This window comes from Catharus ustulatus, chromosome 2 (genome assembly GCF_009819885.2).
Source record: "Catharus ustulatus isolate bCatUst1 chromosome 2, bCatUst1.pri.v2, whole genome shotgun sequence".
NCBI lineage: Eukaryota > Metazoa > Chordata > Aves > Passeriformes > Turdidae > Catharus > Catharus ustulatus.
This window is the reverse complement of record NC_046222.1, coordinates 115,674,983-115,700,438: the sequence shown is the minus strand read 5'-3', so window position 1 is coordinate 115,700,438 and position 25,456 is coordinate 115,674,983. Positions and strand designations below refer to the sequence as shown.

Genomic DNA, 25,456 nt, shown 5'->3' with positions numbered 1-25,456 from the left:
TAGTGTATTAAATCATTGCAGTATTTTTGTAATGTTGTCCTACAGGAGTCAAATTAATTTCATTAAGAGGTTCAGATGCCAATATTGAGCTTGCCTTAATACACTGTGTTAATCCTTTACTAATACGTTTCATGCTGTTCATTAGCAATGCTTTTTACCAAGAGGAGGAGCTAACTTGTCTCTAGAATTGATTCTAAATGCCCAAATTACGGAAATACATTTTCAACATTAAAATGTCAGTTAGCTAATAGTTATCCCTTGCCATAAAGGAGAAGAATTTTTCTTTTTGGCATACTTCTTATAACTCAGCAACTTTATGAAGTAGGAGAAGAAACATCTTTCTACCACTGATCCAAAATATTTTTCTTTTTATGGTTTTTTTTTTTTTCCCCTCCTTTTCTTGCCTTATCTGCATATGCATAAAGGCTAGGAGAGTTTTTTTTCTGGGTAGGATGTGATTTCAAAATGTATTTTTCTTAAATAAATGTTTCAGATGCATGGTGTCTAAAAATATCTTCAAAGTCAGTTTTTATTTGGAAGGATCACTCAAAATTGCTGTGTGGGTTCTTTAATTACCAATTGAGTTTTAGAATTAAGCCTGTACAGTTTTGCATTTCTTAGCCTGAAAATTTTACATTATTACTTCACTTGCAGAGACATGAACTTCTGAAACCTCGTAAGCACCCCTCAGAGATGAAGTACCTGGATTACAGTGTAGAAGTGAGCATGAAACAGTACTTTAAAGTTCCTAAAAAGTTCTCTATTCCAGTGTTTACTTCAGCCAGAGTTAATTTGGACACTTCATCAGCCAAATACCCTATATCTCAGAAAACAGGTAATACTCTTAAAGGTGACTGTATTCTTTTGCCAAGATAATCTTTATTTTTAAGGTTTTCCATAGTAGATCCAGAAAATTATCTTTCTTTCCTTTGTACTACTCATCAACTTTGCCTTTCTTGTCACTACCCAAGTTCTAAATATTAGCTCAAATCAGTGCTTTCTACTTGCCATTGGTTTATTGGTTTTCTCAAAGGCACACAAGCCCAGGTGACTTGCTCTAAAAGACAAATTAATTTGGTCTTTTTGTCTGACAGAACCTGGATTTGTGTTCCCATTTCTTTCTCCCATTTCTCCTCCAGCACTGATCTATGTTCAAATTGTGCCACTCATATCACATCTCTTTTCTTGTTTGCCCTCCTCAGTCAGCTGGGGGAGATTTCAGGTAATGGTGTCCCTCATCAATGAATAGTTACCTTTCAGAGTGATCTTGCTATCTTTGGTCACTCTGTTGTATCTAACTTTTCTAGTATCTTAAATTTTATACTGAAATCTTGTTGATTTTTAAAAAATGCTTTGTTTAAATCTATAAAGCACTCTAAGTTGCATTTCCTAAAAAAACCCTCACAAACAACTTGAGCTATTGAGAGAGCTGGAAACTGGACAAAAGGAGTCTTGGGGGAACTTCATGCAAATTTGTAGAATGTTTCTGTTCTGGAATAAAAAAAAGAAAGAATCTACTTTTTTTCTGATAAATCTCTGTTACAGATAATTTAATTGAAATAGAATTTAATGCTGTGAAACGGTGAGTTTTTAGGAAGATAGCAGCAATAGTTATGGCAGTATTAGAAGTAAGATTGGTGGAAGATTACAGGACGAGTAGTCAGTAGAAGTTGTGTCATAATTAGTGTAGAGGTGAACTAAAAAAAGTCAGTGGCTTTGTTGAGTTTTTTAGGAGATTCTTTGGATTGCGCTACAGAAGAGCAAAATAACAACTGGAGGAAAGAACCAACTCTGCACACACAGATCTGATGTCCTGGCAGGATCTCCGTCATGGTCTCATAGCAAAGGTTCTTAACTGGCCAGATGGGAGATCTCTATTACTTGGCAACTACTCAAATTATTTTAAAAGTTGAAATGTGAATTAATATATCTGAAAAATTTAGAATATTAATTGCATTATATTCACTATAAAAATGTAGTGAATAACCTTCATTATAGTAAGAAATATAGTAAATGGACTACATCACAGTAAGGAACTAGTTATTTTATTCTTAGTTCATGCTGCTTCTTTATTCACCAAAGGATAATTAACAAATAGTTGGAAGAGGAGAGTAATCAGTATAAAGTCAGAAATTAGATCATACCACAGTGTACACAATCTTTGTGATATATATTTTTTCTTTCTAGGATGGTTAATAGTTATATGAGGAAGTGGAAATGTCAAGATGATGCAGAAAAATAAATGGGGCTTATGTAGTGAATTCAGAGAGGTGGTGAGGTAAAGAACATCCAAAAAGGGATGCTGAGATAACCAACTGATAGCATGAAAACAAATATGTGTTCAGCAGGGAGACAGTGCCAACTGATTCAGAGTATTTATTGCACTAATGAGGAAACACAGGAGGATTTACAGGCTCTTAGAAAACCTAATATTGTGACAGAAGTCTCCAGCTGGTGCTCCTGGGCAAACCATTGGTCTCATCTAAAATATTTACATCATTGTCTGAGAAAACAGCAGTATTTTGGCCAAGGTGGGAGCTTTCCTCAGGGTGGGAGTAGCTGGTTCTCTGAACAAATGACAGTGCTTAGATTTATGAAGAAAAACAAAGGTGGAATCAAGCTGGTTAAAATCAATCTTTGGGTCAGAATTTCTTAGATTGCAGTAGGAGGAAGTGTGCATCCAGTATTTTAAGAACTCTGCTAACAGGGAATTAGAAGGTAAAAAATCAATGCCACTCATTTCCTATAAAATAGATCTTGTTAAATGACCTTATTACATTTTTGGCACTATTTACAGATAAAATATACAAAAAGAGTAATATGTTTAACTTCAAGTGTGATATGTTGATCAAAACCTATACTGCATACTTGCATAGATCTAAAATAATAATGCATTTTGAAGATTAAAAACCTTTTGCAAACGTTGTTAATTCATTTTGGAGAGTCATCAGAAGGGGAACCAGTAGTTACTGCACAATATTAACTACATTTCACTAATTTGGAAGATTATGCAAAGATTTTGTTGAGTTAGAAATGGCACAGATTTTGTGAAAGAAGTTAGTTTGAACTCTCAAATAGTTACAAGCTATGAATTTTAGTGCAAGCAAATATGTAATTCTGTACTTGGAACAGAGTCTGCATGCTAAACCTTTTGGTATGTAAGAAGATCATGTCATACACCATGGTGGTTGTTCACCTTTGTCTGAAATGGGATCTTTAAGGGCTTTAGTTTCCTTCTATCATCAGAAATATCCTGGAAAATAATTCAATCCCCATATATAGCTCAGGAAAAAGGTAATTGACAGTAAAACTGCAATGCTTTACAAACCAAAGAATGATAGATTGAACATCCAAAAAGTCATGTTAGGCATAATTGAAAAATGCTGCCACACTGAAATACATTGCCTTTTTCTTAGAGGGGTGTGGAATAAAATGGATAAAATGTCAAGTGGGATTAAAAGAATGGCTCCAAATTTTAGCAACACAGAAGTAGCATCTGAAACCATGCTTCACCAAACTAAAGTTCCTGCTAAAAATGGAAACAAAAGAAATTTTGAATATAGAGGTTTTATGGCTCAGAGTTGTAACTTGAGTTGTAACTTCACTTGCCAGTGTCACTGACTTTGTCATGCATATATATGCTTAGAATCTCTACAATTATTTATGATTTCCTGCTGTGCAGTCTTATTTTGCAAAACTGTATCTGTGTAAATGAGCATGCTCTTCCTGCAGGTAAGGACCATGTTTGGTAAGTCAGAGCTGTTATATTTTCTCTGTTGAATAGCTTTTATTATAAGTGTTTTTTCTGCAGAATATTTGCTGGTCCTGAATATTTGCGAGTGCTGTCCAGCATCACAACATCCACTGTGGTTAGGAAAGAAGGAAATAGCTGTGAGTTTTCAGGCAGAACTCTGAAGTACAAAAGTCAGTGCTATTTGTCTTTTCAGCAATTAATCAGCTGAAACTCAGCTTCAAATAAGTTTTACCTGTCAGTTGGATTTCATTAAACAACATGGGTTTTATGCTAAATAATGTTACATATCAAAGATGAAATAACATAGGTAGAAAGGGGAGGAAGGGCCTTGTTTTGCAGTGATGTCTCCTGAAATATTTGAGAAATCTGCAAAGCAGCAGAGTACCTGTCTCACAGTGTGAACTAAAGCTGTCAGCCTTACTTCCCCACTCTGTGTTTTTCTGACAGCAACCCCATTGTTCTTTCATCAAAGGATTTGTTGTAAAATTATGAAAAACAAGTATCCTTGAATGCAAAACTGAAAAAATACAGTGCAAGTATCAAAAAGTGCTGTTATTGTATTAAGAAGGAGAACATAATACTGGAACAGCACATCCAGTTCTTGTTCCATACTTTAGACAGAAGGCTGCAAATGAGGAAGGGTTCAGCCAAGTTCTATTTTAATTTTCAAGGTCTTGAGAGATTGAATACCTTGATGACTCCCTGATCTCTGAGGGAAAGTGGTTCCTCTCAGGTTAACTGTAATTTTTTAAAAAGAAAAATGTATTTGACTGTGAAGACTGTTAAGTGCTCTATGCAGAAAGCACAGGACTTTCTACATAAGACAGAGATCTTTAATGAAACAATTTATGATTCCTGTAAAATTATGTGACTGAGAGGTTTATCAAATATGGACAAACTCAAGAGAAACAAAAATCTTTCTACCACTCAGTCTTTTAAAAAAGAAAGTGGAAGCTTTCCTAGGAGACACACTTTTGCTCCAATTGTCAGGTTAGGGCTTAATATAAGAATTATTTGATGAAATTCTGTTGCTAAGAGAAACATCCAATAATATGTATTTTGGTATTAAAGAAGGATTTATGCCAGAAATGGGAAATTCTGGAATTTTCTGGAATAGGCTATGCCTTTATACCTTGTAACATGACACTGACAATTGCTTTGAGTAATGGAAACATAGAAATTCCTGAGACAGAGCACCTCCCAGAGCTGCCTGTGACAGTTCATCAATACTGCACCATCCGAGTACTTTGTAAGAACGGCTTCCTGTTTATTTGGTTTTCTTCTTTTCAGACTTTTTTTTTTTTTTTGCAATCTTCTGCCTTGAATTGACTTTAGATTACCACTTGTGCTATTAGCAGGAAACCTGATAGCAATACCTTTGGACTAGATGGTTTTAAAAGGAAAGAAAATATATGGGAGTAAATGATTGATAGCAATTGCTCTTCTAAACTTTGCAGCAGCACATGTCAGTACCAGCATCTCAATACCTTATGTTATAAATTTTAATAATAACCAAATCCCAACATGAAATGATAAATGCACAAATATATTCCATCAGTAATGATAGATTTGTGCAGTTCTATAAGGTAATGGTAGATTTTAATTTTCAAATGGATATGCACCTAAGCAAGTGTGTCCTGATAAGCACTTTCTGTATTTTATTAGCATCATTGAACTTTTCTAAGGCAGGCATGCACTGGGAATGCTTTTTTGTCATTCCATATGGTTTAGAGTTTTTCCTATGTTTATAAAAATAAATATGAAGAACCTAGTCACAAATATAAAACTAAAACCTTTTTCTGATGGCTGGGTTGTACTATTTCAGATCAAAATTGTCCATAAATAAGTAAAGCTAACAATTCATTTTCAAGAAAAAAATTATATTCCACCTTGCTATCTATTTTAAATTCAGTATTAAAAGCTAATATTAGAGTTCTGTTGCCTCTTCCTACAGATTTGACAGTGTTGGTTCCCTGCTGTTATACTTACAAAGAATATCCAAGAAGAGTTCTCTCGGTTTTTTTTTTCCCCTTTCTTCCCAATGAATGATGAAAAATCTTTCTCTACAGAACTATCAGGAATTGTTAGATATTTTCTACTTTCTCATTAATTGTTCCTACAGTTAATTTATTCAGATTGTTCTGACTTTGTGGCTTCTGGTAAAGCAACTACTGACTTTCTTTTTTCTCTTTTTTTAAAAAAGAAAACCTTTCCTCAGAGAAATCTTGATTGCAAAAAGAAAGGAACCGCACCGCAGAAGTCTCTATGTACCTCTTACATTTTTCACTATAAGCCTTTATTACTTATTATGCATTAACTTAGTATTTTACAGTAAGCGATAGAGCAGACTTGGTTTTGAGCCTCTCTCCATGTAGTATTTCCTTATGCATTCAGTGCAGTCTTTGTAATAGTTCTGAGCTCTCTTCCTTGTTTGTAGGAAATTTTGTTTAGTCTTGCAGTCAGAAAAAATCAGTTTTGAAAGTTTTTGTAAATATGGTGTGTGTGTTTTAGAGAGTTCTTAGCTCTGACTTTGTTGTTTTTTTAGATCAAGAGTCTTGAAATTACTCTATTTTATCAGTGTAATTCCTTATAATTTGGCTAATCCCTTTCAGCAGGGGCTATTCATCAAATGGCTTAAGAAAACACCTCCATGTCATGGTTCTTAAAGCTGTGTTAAGTAAATCTGGCAGCACTGCCCACTGGTGCAGTGACTGCTTGTTTCTAAAGAGCCTGTGAGTATTTTTATAAATATTAGGGACAATGATTATTAAACAACCAGCCCCCTACAACTACTTTATTGCAGTGCCAGAGAGCTTTTCACTGGATCCTGAATGATACACAAACACAGCTGCTGAGTGTTCATAACAAGACATTGAAAAAAAGTGTCTCCCATTTTCATTTTTAGATCAGTTAAGGAAAACTTGCTTTAATTCTTTTTTTCCCAGTAGATCTTCCTTTTCTGATTAAGTATTTAACTTTTTGTTTAGACATATAATGGTATACTGTATTTAAATGGAAAAAGGAACAAATAACCAGTTAGTAGGTGTTTTAGAAACTCCTCTGCAAATCTGTTTGATTAAGATAAAATGAAAGGAAATCACAAATAAGCATACAGAGTGGTAGCAAAAAATTTAAAAACTTTTCAGCACTCAATAAAGGATATAAAAGATTTCAAAACTACTGAGTTGAGAAATGTTCTAATTCAGGTGAGCTTATTTGAATACCTAATATATAAATAGAAGTCAGAAAAACCTGGATTCTTAATTGTGATTGCTTATGTAATCTTCTAGGAGTCCATACCTGCAAATTCAGTCTTGGGGTTAATTTAACCAGTTATCTGTGACACATGCATAGTGTGAGAGACTGAGATATGTTCAGTGAGAAATTCAGCTTTGAAATTCTGACTAGATAGAATAACCACTGCTGAACAAAAGCTATTATAATGTGCAATTATTTGATGAACTACTGAAGGCCCATACTTTTCTATCTTCATAAATTATGACAACAGATTGTGGTGAGGAAGAGTAACATTTCTAATTTTACTCATTTCATCCTCCCACAGTGATAAGGCTAAACAGTGATTCCTCAGGGCTATTATTACTACCTTACAGAATATATTTTTTCTTACATTTTAATGTCAAAACAACTTGTCATTACCTGTCTCCAAAAGGTACTGTTTGTAGGCTAATGCAGCTAGAGGACTTTGACTTCAGGCACATCTAAAATGATGAGTTATAAGATTTTTAAAAACCAGAAGACATGAACTTTGTTAGTTCTGGTGAACAGATTGTGTTTTACAATAAATAAATGACACAAAATTCCAGGCAGTTGCCAGAGGACATGACCAGTGCCTGTGTGCTGTAATTTAGTTTTCCAACAATGCATGGTAAAATTGCACACTGAAAGTTTAGTATTTGCAAATTCCCCTGTTCTGACAACTGTCTCACAACAAAACCTAATATGATCAAGTGAATGTTTCCTGTAGGCATTTTTCTAGGAAATAAAACCACCAGATTATTTCACATGGAATACTTCCCTGTAAAATAATAAAAATCCTTTGTGGGGATGGAGACTGTAGCAAACCCCTGTATTGCTCTGCCTGACTTTTCACTGTTGAAGAAATGCTTGCAGCCTCATTCTTTTTGATGGATGCAGACTCTGCTTCCTACTACATGGGAATTAAATAAATGATGCCCATGGATTATTATTGACACTTTTGTCCCAGAAATTGTTAGGTAAGCCAGTTCTGGCCCCATGGATTATGTTCATTAAATCTTTGAATATATCCGTAAATTAATCTTTGTTGAATGTCTTATGAGACTGAGAGAACAAAACATGCTAAGCTAAGACATTTTTAAGCCCATACTTTATGGTATTAAAAAAAAACATTTTGCAAGGAAAAAAGTCCATCTTCACCTATAGTGTGAAGACAGATAATTTCTGTAGTTATTTTCATTTGGAGAAACCATGTATTACTGCATAAGATACTTATTGCATTGAATAAATGTAACCAATTTACTTGCTTTCCTTTTGATTCATTGTAATTGAGTATAATATTTAAGTTATTCAACTGAATTATTCTAAAATGTATTTTCTAAATGCATAAGTAGCATTTTTTTTTACACTAAAGTAATGCTGTAATAAAAATTATAATTATGGAATGTACTTTTCATGGTTTTTCTTTTAAAATTTTTCTATAGGAAGGATTTTTGATTGAAAGTGTGCATTTCAAATATGGATCCAACTCGGACAAAAGTAACCCTAGTTATTAGCAATTAGAATTTCCATTTAGTGCAAGGAGGTAAAAGTAATGTAGAAATGTAGTGGGTCTTTCAGTACATTGTATTATCTTTCTTAAAGTACAAATTTAAACATTTAATTTAACTTTAAATGCTAGCATTTAAAATGTGTACTTTAAATTTAAATAAAATATTTTGTTTCAACATCTTAAGATAATTCTTGTGGACAGGGACTGTACTAATGAACTGAGGAATGAAAAGAGGTTCATTCCTTGCATAACTGACAAACTCAGGTTACTTCTGTGGAAGATAGCCAATGGGGATAATAATTTAATGCTAAAATAGGTCATATTGATAATAATTTAAAAATTACCAGGCCATTAATCTTGTCCTTAAAAGAGAACAAACTAATTATTTCAAAGAGGGTTAAAACTGAGGTGTAATTTATAATCTTTCTGATAGTCTAGTAATGTTTGAAGATGAATAATGCCACTCTGTACGATTTGTCTCTTGAATTTGAGATTTTATTGTGGAAAGAGCAGTGATGTTTGACAAAGTGATGATATAAGGCTGCAAGAAAACTTGAGTTGGGTGTTCATTTTCAGAGAGGTGAGACCTCAATACATGAGGAGCACCACTGGTTGGAAGAGAATGAGGAGCATTGCAAATGGAAACTGATTGTACTTTCAAAACTGAGTTGTTGTCTTTAAAGATATCAGAGTAGTTTGAATCCTGTTGTCATGCATACCATCAGAAAAAAAGCCAAATAAAAGAGAAAAGAGAAAATTCCACAAGGCTTTGTTTGGTGTTCCCCCTCAGAGAGAATTGCATTGCTTGGAGTTTTGTCTGTGAGGTTCTGTTGTGTCATTATGTTGTCTCTGACTTCCCTTATCATCTTTTTACAGCTTTAGGCATTGGTTTCTAAGCTTTGAAAACAGTGAAGAGAATCAGTCTTTGTTGCAGTAAAACTACAGTTTTTACAGCTGCAGTCTTCATGTGGTTTTTCAGGTGTCTTAGAGACTTGGGACTGGGGAACTCTTTATGGCCATCACTGGAGTTCCTCATGTACCTTCTTTTCTCCTTTGGAATGTGTCCTACAAGGGCTACTAAGGGGATTAAAATCCTGTGGAAGAGTCTGATGTTTTCTGGAAGCAAGAACAGAGGAGGAAATCTTTGCAGCAGGCTTCTCAGACCTGGCTCTGTGCAAAGATGGACAGTGTTTGTTTTGCTCCTTCCTTGCTCTAGAGATTACAGTGGGGAGTTTTCCCTGTGTGCTGCAGATTGGGAAAATGGGACTTAGCATGAATCTGTTTCAGCTTGGATAACCCTGACAATTTTGGGAACTCAGACCTTCAATCCAAAATTTGGTATAGAAAAAGGTCTAATGGGTTGTCATGAGACCTGCTGTATTTAACAGAATTTCAGTAATTGTTGGGTATACTCAGCCAAATATGCTGATATCGCTGACAGTAGCTGTTGGCAAAAGTTAGTGACCTGTATAGTTTTTAAAATATTTACAGAAATCCATATATATATGAAATTTTTAGGCAATTAACTTTTATGGTAAAAATCCTAAAAATCTGTTGTTCCTTGGGAATTTTTGCATGTATTGCTGGGGAGACTCTCTTACAGTTTATTGGAAACCTCTTAAGATTCTGCTCGTGAATTCAGTGTTCCTGAGAAGCTTTACAATATCACACTATTTATATATTTTGTTTTAGGTGGAAATGATACAGTTGACTTTCCTATAAAATTCACTCCTAAGTATGCTGGTTGCTACCACTGTCAGATTCTTCTGAAGTCGTCCAGTGATATTCGTGTCTATGAGATTGAATGTGTGGTGAATGCAGACCACGCTGATGCACAGATTGAATTTGTAACTCCAGCTTACCAGAAAGTGACTCAGGAAATTCCAATTGTAAGTTCACTCCCCTGCTGCTAACTAAACTAAGATTTAGGATTTTAAAAAAACAGATTTTGAATCAATACTGATAAACTTTGCTGCCTTGAAATGCAGAAATGAATGTAAATACTGACTTGAGTATTATTTCTCAAAGTCCTGGGAAAAATAATTTACCCCAAGTTAATTATTAGTTTGATGGGCTTAATTTCGATGTTTTTCTTCTGAAAATGTTAGTCTGTTATTTAATAATGTTATCACAGTGAAAGTGAAAAAAGTAGTTATTTAATCTAAGGAATAAATACACTATTTCGGAAGGAAAAAAAAGGAGACATGCTGAGGAATAAAACAGAAGAACTAGATTACATACAGTTAAAAAATGTGGTAAACATAGCCAGTATACTGTGTATATATAATATACTGTATATTATATATACTACTTGGTGTATGAAACTCTTGGCAATGAGAAGTAAGACCAGAAAGAGAAGATGGGTGCAATACCATCTCTCTCGGAAAATTATTGGTCAAATTTTAGAGAACTTAAATGAAACAAAACAAACAAAAAAACCCACCAAACAAACAAACAAACAAACAAACAAAAGGGACAAAAATTATAGGGAAGGAACTTAAGCTATGAGAGAAGGAATAAAGAAAAGAACCAGTAAAATATTTCCTGAGATCTGAACTACAGTTTGGTTTATGTACTTTTGGTTGTAGAGCCACTAAGGAATACTAGTGAGCTAATTTATAGAGAAATTATTCTGATATCCTGTAGTCAAAAGAGTAGGGGCAGATTCAAACAAGACTGAATATCTGGGGAAAGACCATACTGAATGCTCTGTCAAATATTGAGAGTAGACAAGGAACTAGTACGTACATCAGAGAGGAAAAAAGAAAATTAAAGGAAACCATATTACAGTGCTATCTCTTCTTGCACATAAGTTTTAAGATGTTAATAATTTATACATTAAACATTGATTTTTCTGAATGTTACATTAGCCTAAAAACAACTGATACATAACACAGAAAGGTAAGGGGATTTTCTACCTTATTTAAACAGACACTTTCTAAACAGATTTGCTTTATTCTTCTGATGGATTTGTTTTTCACTTCAGAGTATTCACTTTTTAGGAGTTAGATACTTTACATTTTTGTATACGCTCATTCTAGTTGGAGCTTCTCCATCTATTTTCCCATTTTTTAATATTTTTATTAGCAATATTGTATTTGCCATTTAAATTTTCTTAAATGTTCTGTGGAAAAAGATATGATCATTGTGGAACTGCAGATGGAGTTACCCAATCTGCTAAAATTAGTTTCTTGAACCAAATATTTAGTGCTCTTACAGACACAAGCAATCTAACAGTCATAAGGTGTGCTAGGTGCAACACTGTACATGGAGCAAATGAAATGGTGAGCTGGTTTGCTTAAAGCCATGCAGTGAATTAGTGGCAGAAATATAATAAAAACCAGCTGAATCTTAGATCTATGATTAGTTTCTTTTGGAATTTCCATAATTTTCTCAAGCATGAGATGAATGTCATTGTTCCATCTCTGCCTTTCAGACTCTCCAGGTAGAGGTCCAATGCAATTATTATGTACCTTGGGTTGAACCATCTACAATCCTGTGAGGAGATTCTGACTCCCTTAGCATTAATTGTGTTTAAATTGACAGGCTTTGGATGAGATTTTGCATTAAGCAGAGATCCTGTAGAAATTAGATGATTAATTAATTAGCGCCATTAATGAACAAGTATAAGGGAGCAGAATTTAACAAATATGTTACTTTAATTTTCTAATGTTTGTGGTTGTCCTTAATATCTTTCTTTAGAAGACACTTTTAGACAAGCTCATGCTGTGTTAGAAGGATTTGTTGCAAAAAAATTTAATAATGACTATGTTTGTCAACCAGATTTCTCCAGATGACAAGTTTTTGTGTTAGATATTAAAAAGAAATATTTGTATTATGTATTGATGTAATCATCACTACTGTGGGTAAAGGAAACATCTGATACCAATTGTACTAGAAATGACTGAAAATAAAACAACTGAAGCACTCAAATTTTCATGGTCCTCCTCTAGAACCTAGACCAATCCTGATGATGTTTTTCCTCTATCCAAATTTTAAAATGTTAGATTAGCAGAGAGTGATGACCTGCCAATTTTACACGTGTCCAGCTGGTTTTCAAAAGGCTAAAGCATTCCCTTGTGGAGATAAAAAAGCATGATCATGAAAAAATTTTTTGTTGTCTTTTTTTTTTCCCCTTTAATTTTATCTGTGGCATGTGGACATCATACTTTTTTCTTTTGTGTTTTCTACCAGAGATGATGTCGTTGTTATTAGAGAATGGGAGACATGGTGATGAAAGTTTTTAGTAAAACTGAGGCAATACACAAACCAACATTCCACACAGGCATTTATTATGTGCTCAACTACTGGGAAATGTAATAACTAACCATGAAGCATTAGTCACACATATTAATCAAACCTTAGGTATCTGGTACTGCAGGTGTGGGTAGCTCTGGGTTAGCTCTGATGACCACAGGTTTCTTGTTTCTGAGACTTTCATAGACAGAAACAAAGACTGAAGTATCATCTCTGTTCCCTGAAATTCATTCTTTATCTCTGATGTTTGTATACAGTTTTCCATGGATGAAGACTATTATAGATCAAAGGATTACCTCCTCTTTTCATAGATCAGATGAAATTAATCTTCTCTATTTGATGAGGCATGAATTATTTCATGAGTGACAGTTTATCCTTCAGATGAGTTTTAATTTTTTTTTTTGTTGAACTGAACTGGGTGTTTGGTCATCTGGTTCTTTCAAATAGTGGGAGGCTGAATAGCATTTTTTTTAGTTTTACTATTTTTAGGCAGTCTTTACGCGTGTATTATGAAATATCTCACTTTTGACCATAATCAAGCAGTCTTGTGACACATCTGTATGTAAGATAAACATGTTTCTTAAACAGCTTCAGGCTCATATTGCTCAGGATTGGCATTCTTTGAAGTAGTTTGGTCTCTTGAAAGACCAGATTCTGAGAACACAGGACTGTAAATTCTCCTTTGGAGATGAGTTCTCAATTCATAAGACTGATCCTGTAACGTTTTCAGTGGCCCAATGAGGCAATACATGCCAGCACACCACATCAGCACTTCAAAGGGGCATACCAGGATTTTCTACAGATGGAATAGGAACAGAATTTTGGCAAGCATTAAACAGCACCATAAAGACACTTGTAAATGTTTATAATGATACTTACAAATTCCATCTTGACCATTAGCTGGATCATGCTCGTGTTCTTCTAATGAGTATTCCTGCTGACAGTATTGCTACTTAAAGCAGGGCTTCTGTACCTCTGACTGCCAGGAATAACAGATTTATTATTAGCTTATTTCATTTTTAAAATACACTGTGTTTATTCTTCCCAAAGGCACTCTGAGCCAGTACTTGGAGCAAATGAGTATGTGCTCTGATGTGTGATAGCTGCAAGTGAAAGCTGAAATGCACATTAAAAAATTTAAATGCATAATCTATTTACATCTTTGATTTTCTCTCAGACTAACATATCCAATGCGGACTGGAGGTTTGAAGCAATTGTGGAAGGACAGTGTTTTCAAGGCCCTCCTGCAATAAATGTGCCTGTAGGTGAAACAGTTCAGTATCCTCTCACGTTCAGGCCGGTTGCTGAGTCTGTCATAAAGGTAAGAGAGAAATTAGTTTCAACATTTGAAAAGGATGCTTTCAACAATAAAATTATCTATCCAAATTATGAAGTTGTTTAGGTAGTTGATAATACAGCATCTGCTTGAGAGAAAGAAAGGGTAAGATTTATTACTATCTGAAGTAAAAGCACAAGTGAACTAACTTTGAAATCCTTAAGATTAGGTGTGATAGATTTCCCCACCACATATTCCTATGTCTTCTTTATTTAATTTTCTATTATATTCTTCAGTTCTATTCATTTCTACAAAATCCTTCAATCCTACAGTTATTCTGTGAAAATTCTGAACTTTTATCACAAAAATATACATTGTTATTCTGAATTTAAATACTTATATTTAATTGTATTGCATTACCAAATAATTAGGTAGTATTTCTCATTGCATGCCTACCTCACAAATTAATTTATGTGTGAGTACTTTATTTGAAAGTTAAGACACCACTTCACAGCTGCTTTTACCATCAGAGTAATCACTATTCCAAGTGCTAAAATGAAGAGCAGAGCAAAGGCTGTAACACCTGTAGCAAGAATCTGTATTTGTGGTTTTGTCTGTGTCCTAGCTGAGAGATTTTGACTGCAAGTTGCTGTTGAAATATGTGAACTGCCAAACATGAAAAAAATGATCTTTGAAGCATAAGCAACCCTTTTGCATGTGTTACCAACCAAACATAATGCAGTTTAGGCATCCAGTATTATAAAGGCCAAAAGCCCTGAACTCTTTGATGATAAATGATTATGGAGAACATTTTAGCTGAATCACAGAAAAGTCCAGGTTGGAAGAGACCTCCAAGATTATCTAGTCCAGCTGTCAACCCCACCCCACCCCAGCTACCCCTAAACCATGTCCCAAGTGCAACATCCAGATGCCTCTTGAGATGGTGACTCCACCACTTTCTTTAGGAACTTACTCCAATGCCTAACCACTCTTTCAGTCAAAACCTCATTCTAATGTCTGATCTGAACCTCCCCTGGCACAATTTAAGGCCATTTCCTTTCAGTCTTTCACTTGAGATGTAGAGACCCATCCTCACTGCAGCCTCCTTTCAGGTATTTGCAGAGAGCAATGCAGTTCCCTTGAGTCTCCCTCTCTCCAAGCTCAACACTGTGCTCATGAGACAGGTGAAGGACACGTGGATACACTCAATGAGCAAGGTTAAATATTCTATGAGAGACAAAGAGCATGAGATTATATGTTCTAGAAGATGTTTGTTTTTCAAGAAAAAAACAAGAAGTAGAAAATCTAGAAATATGAAAACATTATAATGTTAAATTTCACAGCTTAGAAAAATTTAAAATAAAAGATTTTGTTTCTCTGGTTACTTCTGTTTAGCAATGGGTTTATTTAAGACCTAGGAAGGGCAATAGGAGCCCTTTCTGGTACTCTGAGCACTCTGAATCACCTAGATTTGAGATTATTAACTAAAGGAGTTGCTTTGGCAGCTAAAGGGGACTTGAACAGTAATGAGACCTTTTTATTTTTTTTTTTTCCTTTCTTTGTCATAGGGAAGGCTTATTCTGAGAAATATTAACGCTGGAACACAGAACATCTTTAGTCTTAAGGGAATAGGGAAGAAACCTCTGCCTCAAGATTGCATTTTCATAGAGTGCCAAGTGGGAAAGGTGTCTCATAAAATCTTATGGGTACACAATTATACCAAGAAGATGCTAAAATACAAGGTAATTTTTTTGCAATAATGTGACAAATATTTTTATGTTCAAGGACTGATATTTATTACAGTAGCAACAATTACTGTAATTGCAGATACACTAATAAAATTCTTGTATCCATGAGAAAATTTTCTATAGTTCAAGTATATAGATATTCTTATAGTCAGGAAATCTGTGAGATAATGTATGATTTTTACTGTATGTTTAATGGGAAAAAAGATTTGTTTGTGTTTTAGTCTGGTTTCTGAGGGTACAACACTTCTACAATTGTTCTCTGTTCATTTGCTAATCTTGCCTTCAATGATTTGAAACCTGTGGCCAACTCCATCAGTTTTGAAATCAGAGAAGGGACCTGAGAATTACTGGGTTCCTAAAGTCTTCATAAAATATTGAATATTACATGAAAAGGACAAAAATTATTATCTTACTAGGGGAAGGATTGCAGCATGAGCTCATTATACATTAATCTCTCATGAAATTCATAGTAATCCAGTTACTGTCTATTGCCCAGCTGTTGTTTCAGCAGTGTTGGAGGAAGTTGGGAATACTTTGTGCATTTGCTGATAGAAGAGAAAAAATCAGAGTTAATTACTGGAATTGTTGAAAGGCAGTGGGTCACTGAGGGGGTTAATAAAACTTCTTAAGAAATACAGTTTTATTGATTTCCTTGCTCAAGAATGTATTTTTACTATTAAATATAATTATTTTTCATATTTTCCATTAACTGCATTTTATAACTGTGTTTACACAAACTCATTTAAAACCACCATTGAAGTACTGAAATAATTATTCTACTATTTATCTTGTCTGTATGTTGAATTTGAAAGTGATAAAACTATTTCTGTAGCATTCCTCACCTTCTGTACGTATGTATTGGATCCCCTGTCCTGTACCAGCAGGGGCAGAAGGTACACTAGAGCAATGAAAATGAAATTCTGCTTTTCTTCTCAGCTGCAGAGAAGCTCTTGAGCAGGAACATCTTTGCTTTTACTCAAGAAAATCAAATCCATATTTGTGGTTCTCTCATGGCATTTAAATCTAGAGTAGATAGCATCCAGATATTATGGCCACACAGTATTTGCCAGGATGGCTCCATCTATTGAAGCAATGCAGGGTAGTGCCAGCTAAAAATTGTCAGCATATGTCAATATATATATTTAATTTTTCTTTTGTGGAAGGGTTGAAAACGGGACAATGTACATGCTAGAAGATAAAATCTGACTAGCTGACTACTGTGGACTTGAAAACTGAGTGATTTTGTTCTCTGCCTTGGAGCCTGTAGCTCCAAATGCTGCTCTACTCAAATGGTGATGAATGATTGACCATGTGATATAAAGAGAGATCATGTACACAGCAGCAGCAGTGTTCTATTCAGTAATGATAATTCATGCCAATGTGAAAATCCTTCCTTGGATGTCTTCTTGCTAGTCTCCAGTTTTCCAGGTTTCCACTTTTACAGGTCAAACTACATTTAGTAAACTTCTTATATCACAGAAAGGTCCAGGTTCATATTCCTATTTTTTGACTCATTATCATCCCACAAAACAAAGTAAGAAATTAATTTTTTAGGCATCACCAGCTTTGACATTTTTCTTTTCAACAGTCTTAGTTTTTTAGATGTGAATGCATTCGCATTTCTAATATATTTGTACTTTTATCTCTGGAAGAAGTAAATGTTTTTGGCAACAGAATCTATTTTTTCTGCTTTTCTATTTTGTGTGAATGCAGTTTTTTTGTGCCAATGTAAGTGAAAGGTACAGAAATAAAAAACTTCAAAATGAATACATTAAAATTATTAATTGTATGTATTTTTCAGAAATATTGCATTAAATTAATTTGTGACAGCTGTAAATATTGCAGGGTGAGCTCTGTCTGACTAAACTTTGACCTCCTTGAGGGTGTTCTCTGGGCCCTGAAATCTGGTTTTGGTTGGTTTTGTGATGTGGGGGGGATTTGAGCTTTTTTCATCTCTGTGAAATACTGCTTGACAGTCCAAACTTTTTGCTCTGGGACTTTTGTGAGAAAAATAGTAAGGTCAGCTATTTCGTGCATGTATGCATATAATAAATTAACCAGCGTGAATAATGCATTTTCTCTATGTGAGGTTCTTACCCAGAAGCAGTTGCAGAACAGTTGTTGTAACAAGGTGGGCTGGAATTGCTGGAAAAGACATGTTTCCAAAACCTGCTGGAGTGTCCCCTCCACAAAACAAGCAAAATTAATCACTTCCAGCACTCTCCAGCAGATGTCAGGTAGTGTCTTGTGCTATTGGAGTGAGCAAAGATCATTTGCTTGCTTTTATTTCCAAAACGGTCTGCCTGTAAATTAGGATTTAATCACCAAATCCAGCACATGATCACAGGTATCTGTAATTACTGGGGGAATGCAGAAAACCTCCTCTAAGAGGGAATTGTGACCCACAACCTTGTTGGCAATGCCAAATAAACTATTTACTCAGATGTCCATAGCACAAAGGGCAACAAGAAAAAATAAATTATTCTAATTTTGTTGCTGTTTTTCATTCCATGCTGCCTGATTACTGCAATATCTGGGTAGTCTGTGGTGAAGCTATGGACTTTGTATCTTGGTCTAGGTTGGTGTTTCCCTTGGGGGCAGTTACTGGCCGCCCAATAATTCTTTCTCCTGTTTAATCCAGCAACTTTGACAGTTTTCTTTATTGTGCTGTAGCTAAATTGGTGATTAAATAGAGGAAATGTTGTCAGTCTTGGCAGACAGAGCAAAGATAATCTATAAAAGGGAAAGTTTTGGATGTGTTTTTGATGGGATCTTTTGTAATTTTGTTGGCTAATGAATATCTTCATTATTGAATTGGTTGGCTGATGTGCCCCATACACTCTGTGTTGCTGGAGTATATCCACCATATGAAGTAATTTCTTGTAGATTAACTGGGACACACATGATATTAAAAAAAAAACTCAACAAAACACACACAAGAATTTCATTTGCTGAAGTAATAAAGCTCAACCTATATCAAGAATGGTATGAGATGTTCCAGTGGCTGACAAACATAGTAATTTACAGGCGCGTCCATAAACAATTTAGTGCACGATGAATACTTAGCAATAGGTAATTTAGCAGAACTAATATTTGGGTAATTTTGCCTTGGAGGTGTAAATTTAGCTTCACTATTCTGTTTTAATAACTGAATATATTAAACTATAAACTTAACAAAAAACCTCATTTCATTAAAAAATAAAATTACATTGTATATATGCTACTCTGTTTCTCATATTTGCTGTATTTTTCTAATAGTCTAAGCCAGAATGAGGGTACTGCTGCAAAAGTGATTATTTAAAATGGAATTTAAGTCTGGAAGGAGGAAGGGGGAAATAATCCTTGCCATTACTGCATGAAGACAGCCCTCTTCCAGCTGAATATTTTTTTTTCCTTTTCAATCATATACAGAGGGTTTATGTCTGGGGCAGCAATAATTTTTTTATATGTGATTTTATTGTCTGTGCAATCATTTGTGTGGATCTAGAGCTGGGGAGGGAAGAAGTGTCTTTGCAGTTCAGTGGAGGTCGTGTGCATGACTCCATCAGTCTACCTTTGAAACTTCTAAGCAAAAACCCTTTCAGTGCTCACAAAGCTTTCTGTGATTAAAAAGACAATTTCCATAAATTCCCTTGAAAAATGTGAATGATTTTATGAATTCTTTCCTAGTGATTGATGTGTAAGCCTTAGGGAACTGCTGCCACTGTGCTCTTCGTGGTTGATTCTGGGGAATCTTACAACAAATAGTCTTCCTTGTGATTAACTTTCTCCTGGATATGAAAAAAACAATCACAACAGCATTCATAAAGAATTTGTGCATATATAATGTCAGCCAGAGAGCATGTCCTTCTCTGATGATGAATTAATAGAAGGTGACTGCAGTGTAAATGGATTTTAGTGTCTGTAAAATTACATTCAACTTCTACAAGAGAAGGAAGTGTAAAGCATTTCTATGAAAATCCAATCTCTCAGTCTCACGACAAAACTTTTTATGCAATTTTCTTGTTTATTTATGTAAATCTTTGTCTACTGGATATAAATAATTGTCTGATGTGTTGATAGCTCCTTCTAATGATACCTTTGATAGAAACTTTAGCTATAAAGGTGCCTAATTCTTTCAAGGCATGGTTTTGCAATAAAGATATAAAACTGTGCAACTGTTTTTCTCCTTGCTGTTCAAAATAGATGTCATTAAAGTAAACTCTCCAGAGGAATCTCAAGACCCAGTTAAATTACCTTTCAGGCATTAGGTTATGCAAATGGATAGTATTTTATAAAATTGTAGAATAAATGCATGATGAAAAAAATACAAAATCCCCTGTTTTTCAGCGTATTTATCTCTATTCTTTATATATCCATTTTGGGTTTTTACAATGTCACCAAGACAATGTCATGAAGGTTTGGTATTTGTAACAAATGTCTCTAAGTAATAAAATGATGTCCCATAAACCTGCAATGAGAGGTTTCCCTGTTCAAACTAACTCTTGTTTGTTAATGTGTCTGAGATTTTCTGAGAATGAATTCTGTGCAGGAACCTGATTGCTCAAGGTCAAGTTTATATTCTTTAACAAGAGGTGGATCTGTATCTTCTATAATCCTTCAATTTTTATCTGTCCTTCCAATTCCCTTGGCTTCCACTGTATCTACCAGAACTTCTGTAACAGGGGATCTTTTAATTAAAGGCAATCTTTATAGTAATAATGAATGGTTCAAAGGCCTGCAGAATCCAAGAATAACTGTAGTTGTTGACAGGTTTTTTTTGATGACTAGTCATGAAAATTTTAGATCAGTTAAGGGCACAGTAAGATCTTAGGTCAGATTTGTTTCTTGAAATGTGTTAGTAGACTTGATAGGTGGTCTGGTTTAGGAAAAAATCTGGATTATGTAACATTCTTCATTATGTAGAACTCCAGATTGCTGCTGAACAGGAAGAAATTATTTGGGGAATAGCCTCAGTGAATGCAAAGATGTTTTACTTCAGTGCGGTAGCATGCTGGTGGCAAAATAAGAGTGATTGCAAGAATTAAATTATTTCCTAGTGACTCAGGAATTTGGGAAGTTTGCACTGAAAGGTGAATGAGGGAAAGTAATGGGGGCTTTTGTGGAAAAACTGCCATTCTTGAGAGTTTTCTAGAGAGTCTGGTTGTCAGATTGATCAGTGACTCCCACAGATCTGGTTCTGGCCTAGGGTGAAAGAGCATTAACTTTTTGCTAAGAAGAGCCTCTCAATATTGTTAAACAGACATGAGAAAGAATTTTTAAATGGAAACCTTGATGATATTACTGTCTGACTTTGTTATACTAAGAGACAATGGAATTGAAGTGTATTTGATGCTGCATTCAGCACTTTGCCTTGAAGTTTTTGGAGTTATGCTTGTTTGGTTATTCAACTCTGGAAAAAGTTACTGTAATTTTAAAGTTTGGTTTTCCATTTCTGTTCATGTTAAATAGCCATACATGTTAAATAGCTATTACAGTTCTGTAGAATGAGTTTTCAAACCAGTGAGTGATAAATTCATTTTCAGTTGCAGCATTTTATACGTAACCTCCATTTATACTTTCTGTCTGTGTGTAAATAATGACTTGATATATAAAAAAATAGAGAATACTATAATTTAAAAAACAAATCCTTGGATATGGATTGATTTGAGCAAATGTTGTACAGGGCCACAATGATAACTTTAATAATAACTTACATTTTGGCTCCATTATATTATTCTGCAATTCTAGTTTCCTGAGTAATAGTGATGTAACATATTTTAAGAAACTGCAGTTATTTATGCCTGATAAATTTTGTGTGTTCCTCAGTGTGTATCTGCAGATCTGCCTGTTTCTCTCTAAATACTGTTTGTAAGTACATATCCCTGCAACCCCACCCTTGGTGTGGGTTCTGGTTAATCTGCCTGTAATTGTTCGTTGTTCTCTTGTTGCACATCAGGACAGAAGCTGACAAACTGCCTCTCCCACTAAGTGGAAGGAGTAATTCCATATCTTGTCTCATTTTGAATAACTTGTAAATCAATATTTTTTGTTGTTGTTGTTGATAAAAGCACCCCAATTTATGCCCTATTTTCTTCCTTCAAAGTGTATTTGCCTAACAATAGTGATCCATAGAAGGTTTTGTTAAGGCATATTAAGGTACCCTCAGGAACACAGTGCTGTAGATTATTGTATGGTATAAGGTTATTCAGTGCTACATCTGTGACTAAAACTGTGTCCTGTTCTTAATAATCCTCATAAAAATGCATTCTAATAAGAAATAGCTCTCTCTCAGAGAAAGAAGAAAGTTAAATTAGAGCTTACTGTGTATAAATTCTTTTGTTGCTTCACTCAGGGTTTTCCTCTAAACTTACGAAATCTTTGCAACTATTTATTGTTATAAAAATCTGCAATTTCTGGTCCTCCCCCTATGTGTACTTTTAAATTCTCCAACTTTTTCACTTTCTGAGTATTCCTGGATGTATTGTTATTTTGTAATAGACCTGCAGTTATGCAGAGACATGTTATACAACGTTGTGCCATATTAGAATCCCAAATGTCTATGAATAAATGAGAATGATTCTTGGTATGAATTCTGCTATTAGGATAAATTGCCTGTGTGCATGGGCAAGCGTGGGCATGCACTTTTAATATCCATTTGTCATCTGAGGTAGATCATTTAATTAGTCTCAGGAACAGAGCTGATAAATCTTGTGGCCATTGGAGCAAGACAAAATTCTATTTAAGGAACACATGAGAGGTACCTGGTGAGTGATGTCTGTCACAGCCATAAACCTTTGCAGGAAGTAGGAGACTGTATTGTTGTGACCACTGCTTGGAGATTGGCTAAGGTGTGAATAACTGAGATGACAGAGACAAATAAGGTTGGTAAATGAATGGGGGTGATTCCTTAAAGTGAGTATTTGTTAGGTCTGGAATAGTGAGCAGCATGAGGAATATGAGTTTAATGACTGCAGTTGGAAAAGTGACAGCAGACTGAGGTCAGCATCAGTTATATAGAAGTTTTACTGTGCATCTGATCCCAAAAAGATTTAATCTGATGTAGGACAGGAGAGGGAGAATTTCTTCATGTTGCTTGATACAGATCTGGATTCAAACACTGAAACAAAGCCCATGTGTGTACTGACATATTTTCATTGCTTTTCCTGTTTAGTTATACAGTCACTTCCTTAAGATTTAAAACTTCATTTTCAAATACTTTAGCTTCAGCTAATTCACTACTCTGCAAAAGTGTCCAAAATTTCTCATGAATGACTGAAAATCAAACTTCACTCCATATTTACTCACCAACAATCCATAGGCATTTTATGTTTATGGTCAACCATGCCAGTAGTGTTCCTTTTACTTTGACATCTTTTGGTAGAAACTTGTCTGGTATGTCCAGTCTTTTGACAGAAACTTATTACCCAACCCTTCTGCTTTTTATCCAGTTTCAATTAGTCACATTTATCCTACTTCTGCTTCTGTCTCCATGTTACTTTTTCCTTAAACAGAAATCTCATTTTAACTAATCTTATTTCTATTCCTAGTAATTTGCTGTAATTTCTATTAGCCTAGCTGTATTTTTAGCTATTTATCCTTTCCTTTTGTGTACCTTGTAAACTCAAATTGAATAGTCCATAAATGTAGGAGTGTGACTCCCCATCTTCAGTGTGTAACAACCCTGCCTTTTCTATGCTTTGCTCTTTGTTTACAACTTAAAGATTCTTTTATTCATTTTCTTTCTCTAAGTGCCAGTTCAACAAGTCTTTTCATCCGTATCTTTTTTAGCCTTATTTTCCTCTTGCCAAGTAGTCTTTTCCTATTCTTTCTGGTTGCTGGACTTTTAATATCCAGTTTGAAATGCAGATTTATTGGGGAAGAGGAAGATTATTGCTTTATGGGTTTTTTCCTCTGTTACTTGGAATAGAAATTTTAGATTTAGAAGAAAACCGCCTGAAAAATGAATTACGTTAACATAAATATCACAGAGAGGCAATGAATTGTAAGCAATGATTCTCTGTATCAGAAGAAAAGATGATTTAAGAATTCACAGAAAATAATTAGAAGATATATTTACTTAAAAGATTAATTTTCATCTAATGCTCTTAGTGTTGCAAAAGAAATCTTTGTAGAATGCAATATCCACTTGGATGCTTGACAGGCCAGCTCTGCCCAGGGGTGCCTCAGACCTGAACTCCTTTTCCACTGCTGCCTTTTCCTGGCTTACCCAAAAACAGAGGCCAGACAGAATTAAGAGAATAAAAGCAGATCTATTTAATAAAGGTACATTAAGGGCAGACAAAGCCTCCCCAAAATGGACAGTGGTCGTGAGTTTTTCTGGCAGATATAAGTTTGGTCCATTTACAGATCAGGTTAATTCTGCAATTACAGCTTCAGGTAATGAAGTCATGTACCCCCAGTTTGCTGCCCCCCAACTCACTTTTTGAGGCCTGAGGCAGTAGGGAGTCCTTGAATTTCAGTCCTAGAGGGATTGTTTTGTCTGACCAAAATGTGAAGACAATTAACTAACACTCTATATGGAGTTTAGAGTAATATACTAAAGCAGTACAGGATTTGGAAAATACAAAAGCTAAAATCCTAAGGCATCACCATGACCAGCTGCTCAGAGAATCCCTCTGCAGCAACCCGGTACAAGGGAGAAAGAAATGAGATGCAATTAAAAAATGCTCACCCTATATTCTCTCAATGAGCTTTACAGTTGGTAAAATACAGAGTATCCACATGTGAAAATTGTACTGGTCTCTCCATTGCCCCAATTGTTGCCATGCATGACATGTATATGTGTCATTTACGGAACGTGACATATCAAGAAGCACAGTTTAATATCACTTGGGGTCTAGCAAATGATGTTATAATGACACTTCAGATTTTGCTTTGCTCTGTCTATTTAAATGGATCAGTACTGCTGAACCTCTTTGTTATATTTCTAATGAAAATGTATGTAAAATATTGAGGGCTTAACTGTGCAAATCTATTCAATCTGTAAGCAGCTCTGTGGTCTGATCAAAACTTTTGATCGTGTTCAGCAGCGACTTCAAAATTTGTCCTTGATATGATCTGTATATACCAGCATTTCTCTTACAGCGTGTATTCTTTCATTTGCATAAAATTTAGGACTTACTGATACCATATTTTCTATTCTACTCTTCAAAGCAGGTAGAATGGATATTGTCTTGGTGTTCTTGCAACAGTTACTTGCTTTTGATGAGCTTTCCTCTTTGTGATTTGTCTTCCCCAGGTATATTCCAATCTCTCAATGCTGAGTGGTGCCCCTGATCTGACTGTCAACCCAGAGGACACTGCTGCTTACACTTTGAGTATATGTCCCTGCAGACGAGGAGTCTTTCAAGGTACCATTTAGAACTCAAATTTATAAAATATCCCTATAAATTAGCAGCTTAAATCTGGTTATACCTGATGCTTGCATTTTTTCTGCATAGTCTTTTTTCTGGAAATAAGGTTATCATTACTGGTGATTCAGGTTTTAAAGCTGGCTCATATTTTTATTTTTAAAGGTATCTTACTGCTAAATGTGTGGTCAGGTTCTTCAAAAATGCCAGCATATGAACAACTCAATGCATTTAATTGGTCTCATGAAAATTGACTAAATACGAAGTAATGATTTTTGAATTATCACCAAGTTTGTGGAT

The 25,456-nt window shown here is 34.8% G+C and overlaps 1 protein-coding gene across 1 annotated transcript in view; it reads left to right on the top strand.

The window, feature by feature from the left end:
• CFAP47 (cilia and flagella associated protein 47) overlaps positions 1 to 25,456 on the top strand; it is a 266,976-nt gene that overhangs the window by 106,883 nt on the left and 134,637 nt on the right. Inside the window, exons 45-49 of the mRNA XM_033053233.1 lie at positions 655 to 835; positions 10,215 to 10,411; positions 13,957 to 14,100; positions 15,624 to 15,797; positions 25,045 to 25,156. Coding sequence (XP_032909124.1) covers positions 655 to 835; positions 10,215 to 10,411; positions 13,957 to 14,100; positions 15,624 to 15,797; positions 25,045 to 25,156 — 808 coding nt within the window. The remainder of the gene's footprint in view (positions 1 to 654; positions 836 to 10,214; positions 10,412 to 13,956; positions 14,101 to 15,623; positions 15,798 to 25,044; positions 25,157 to 25,456) is intronic.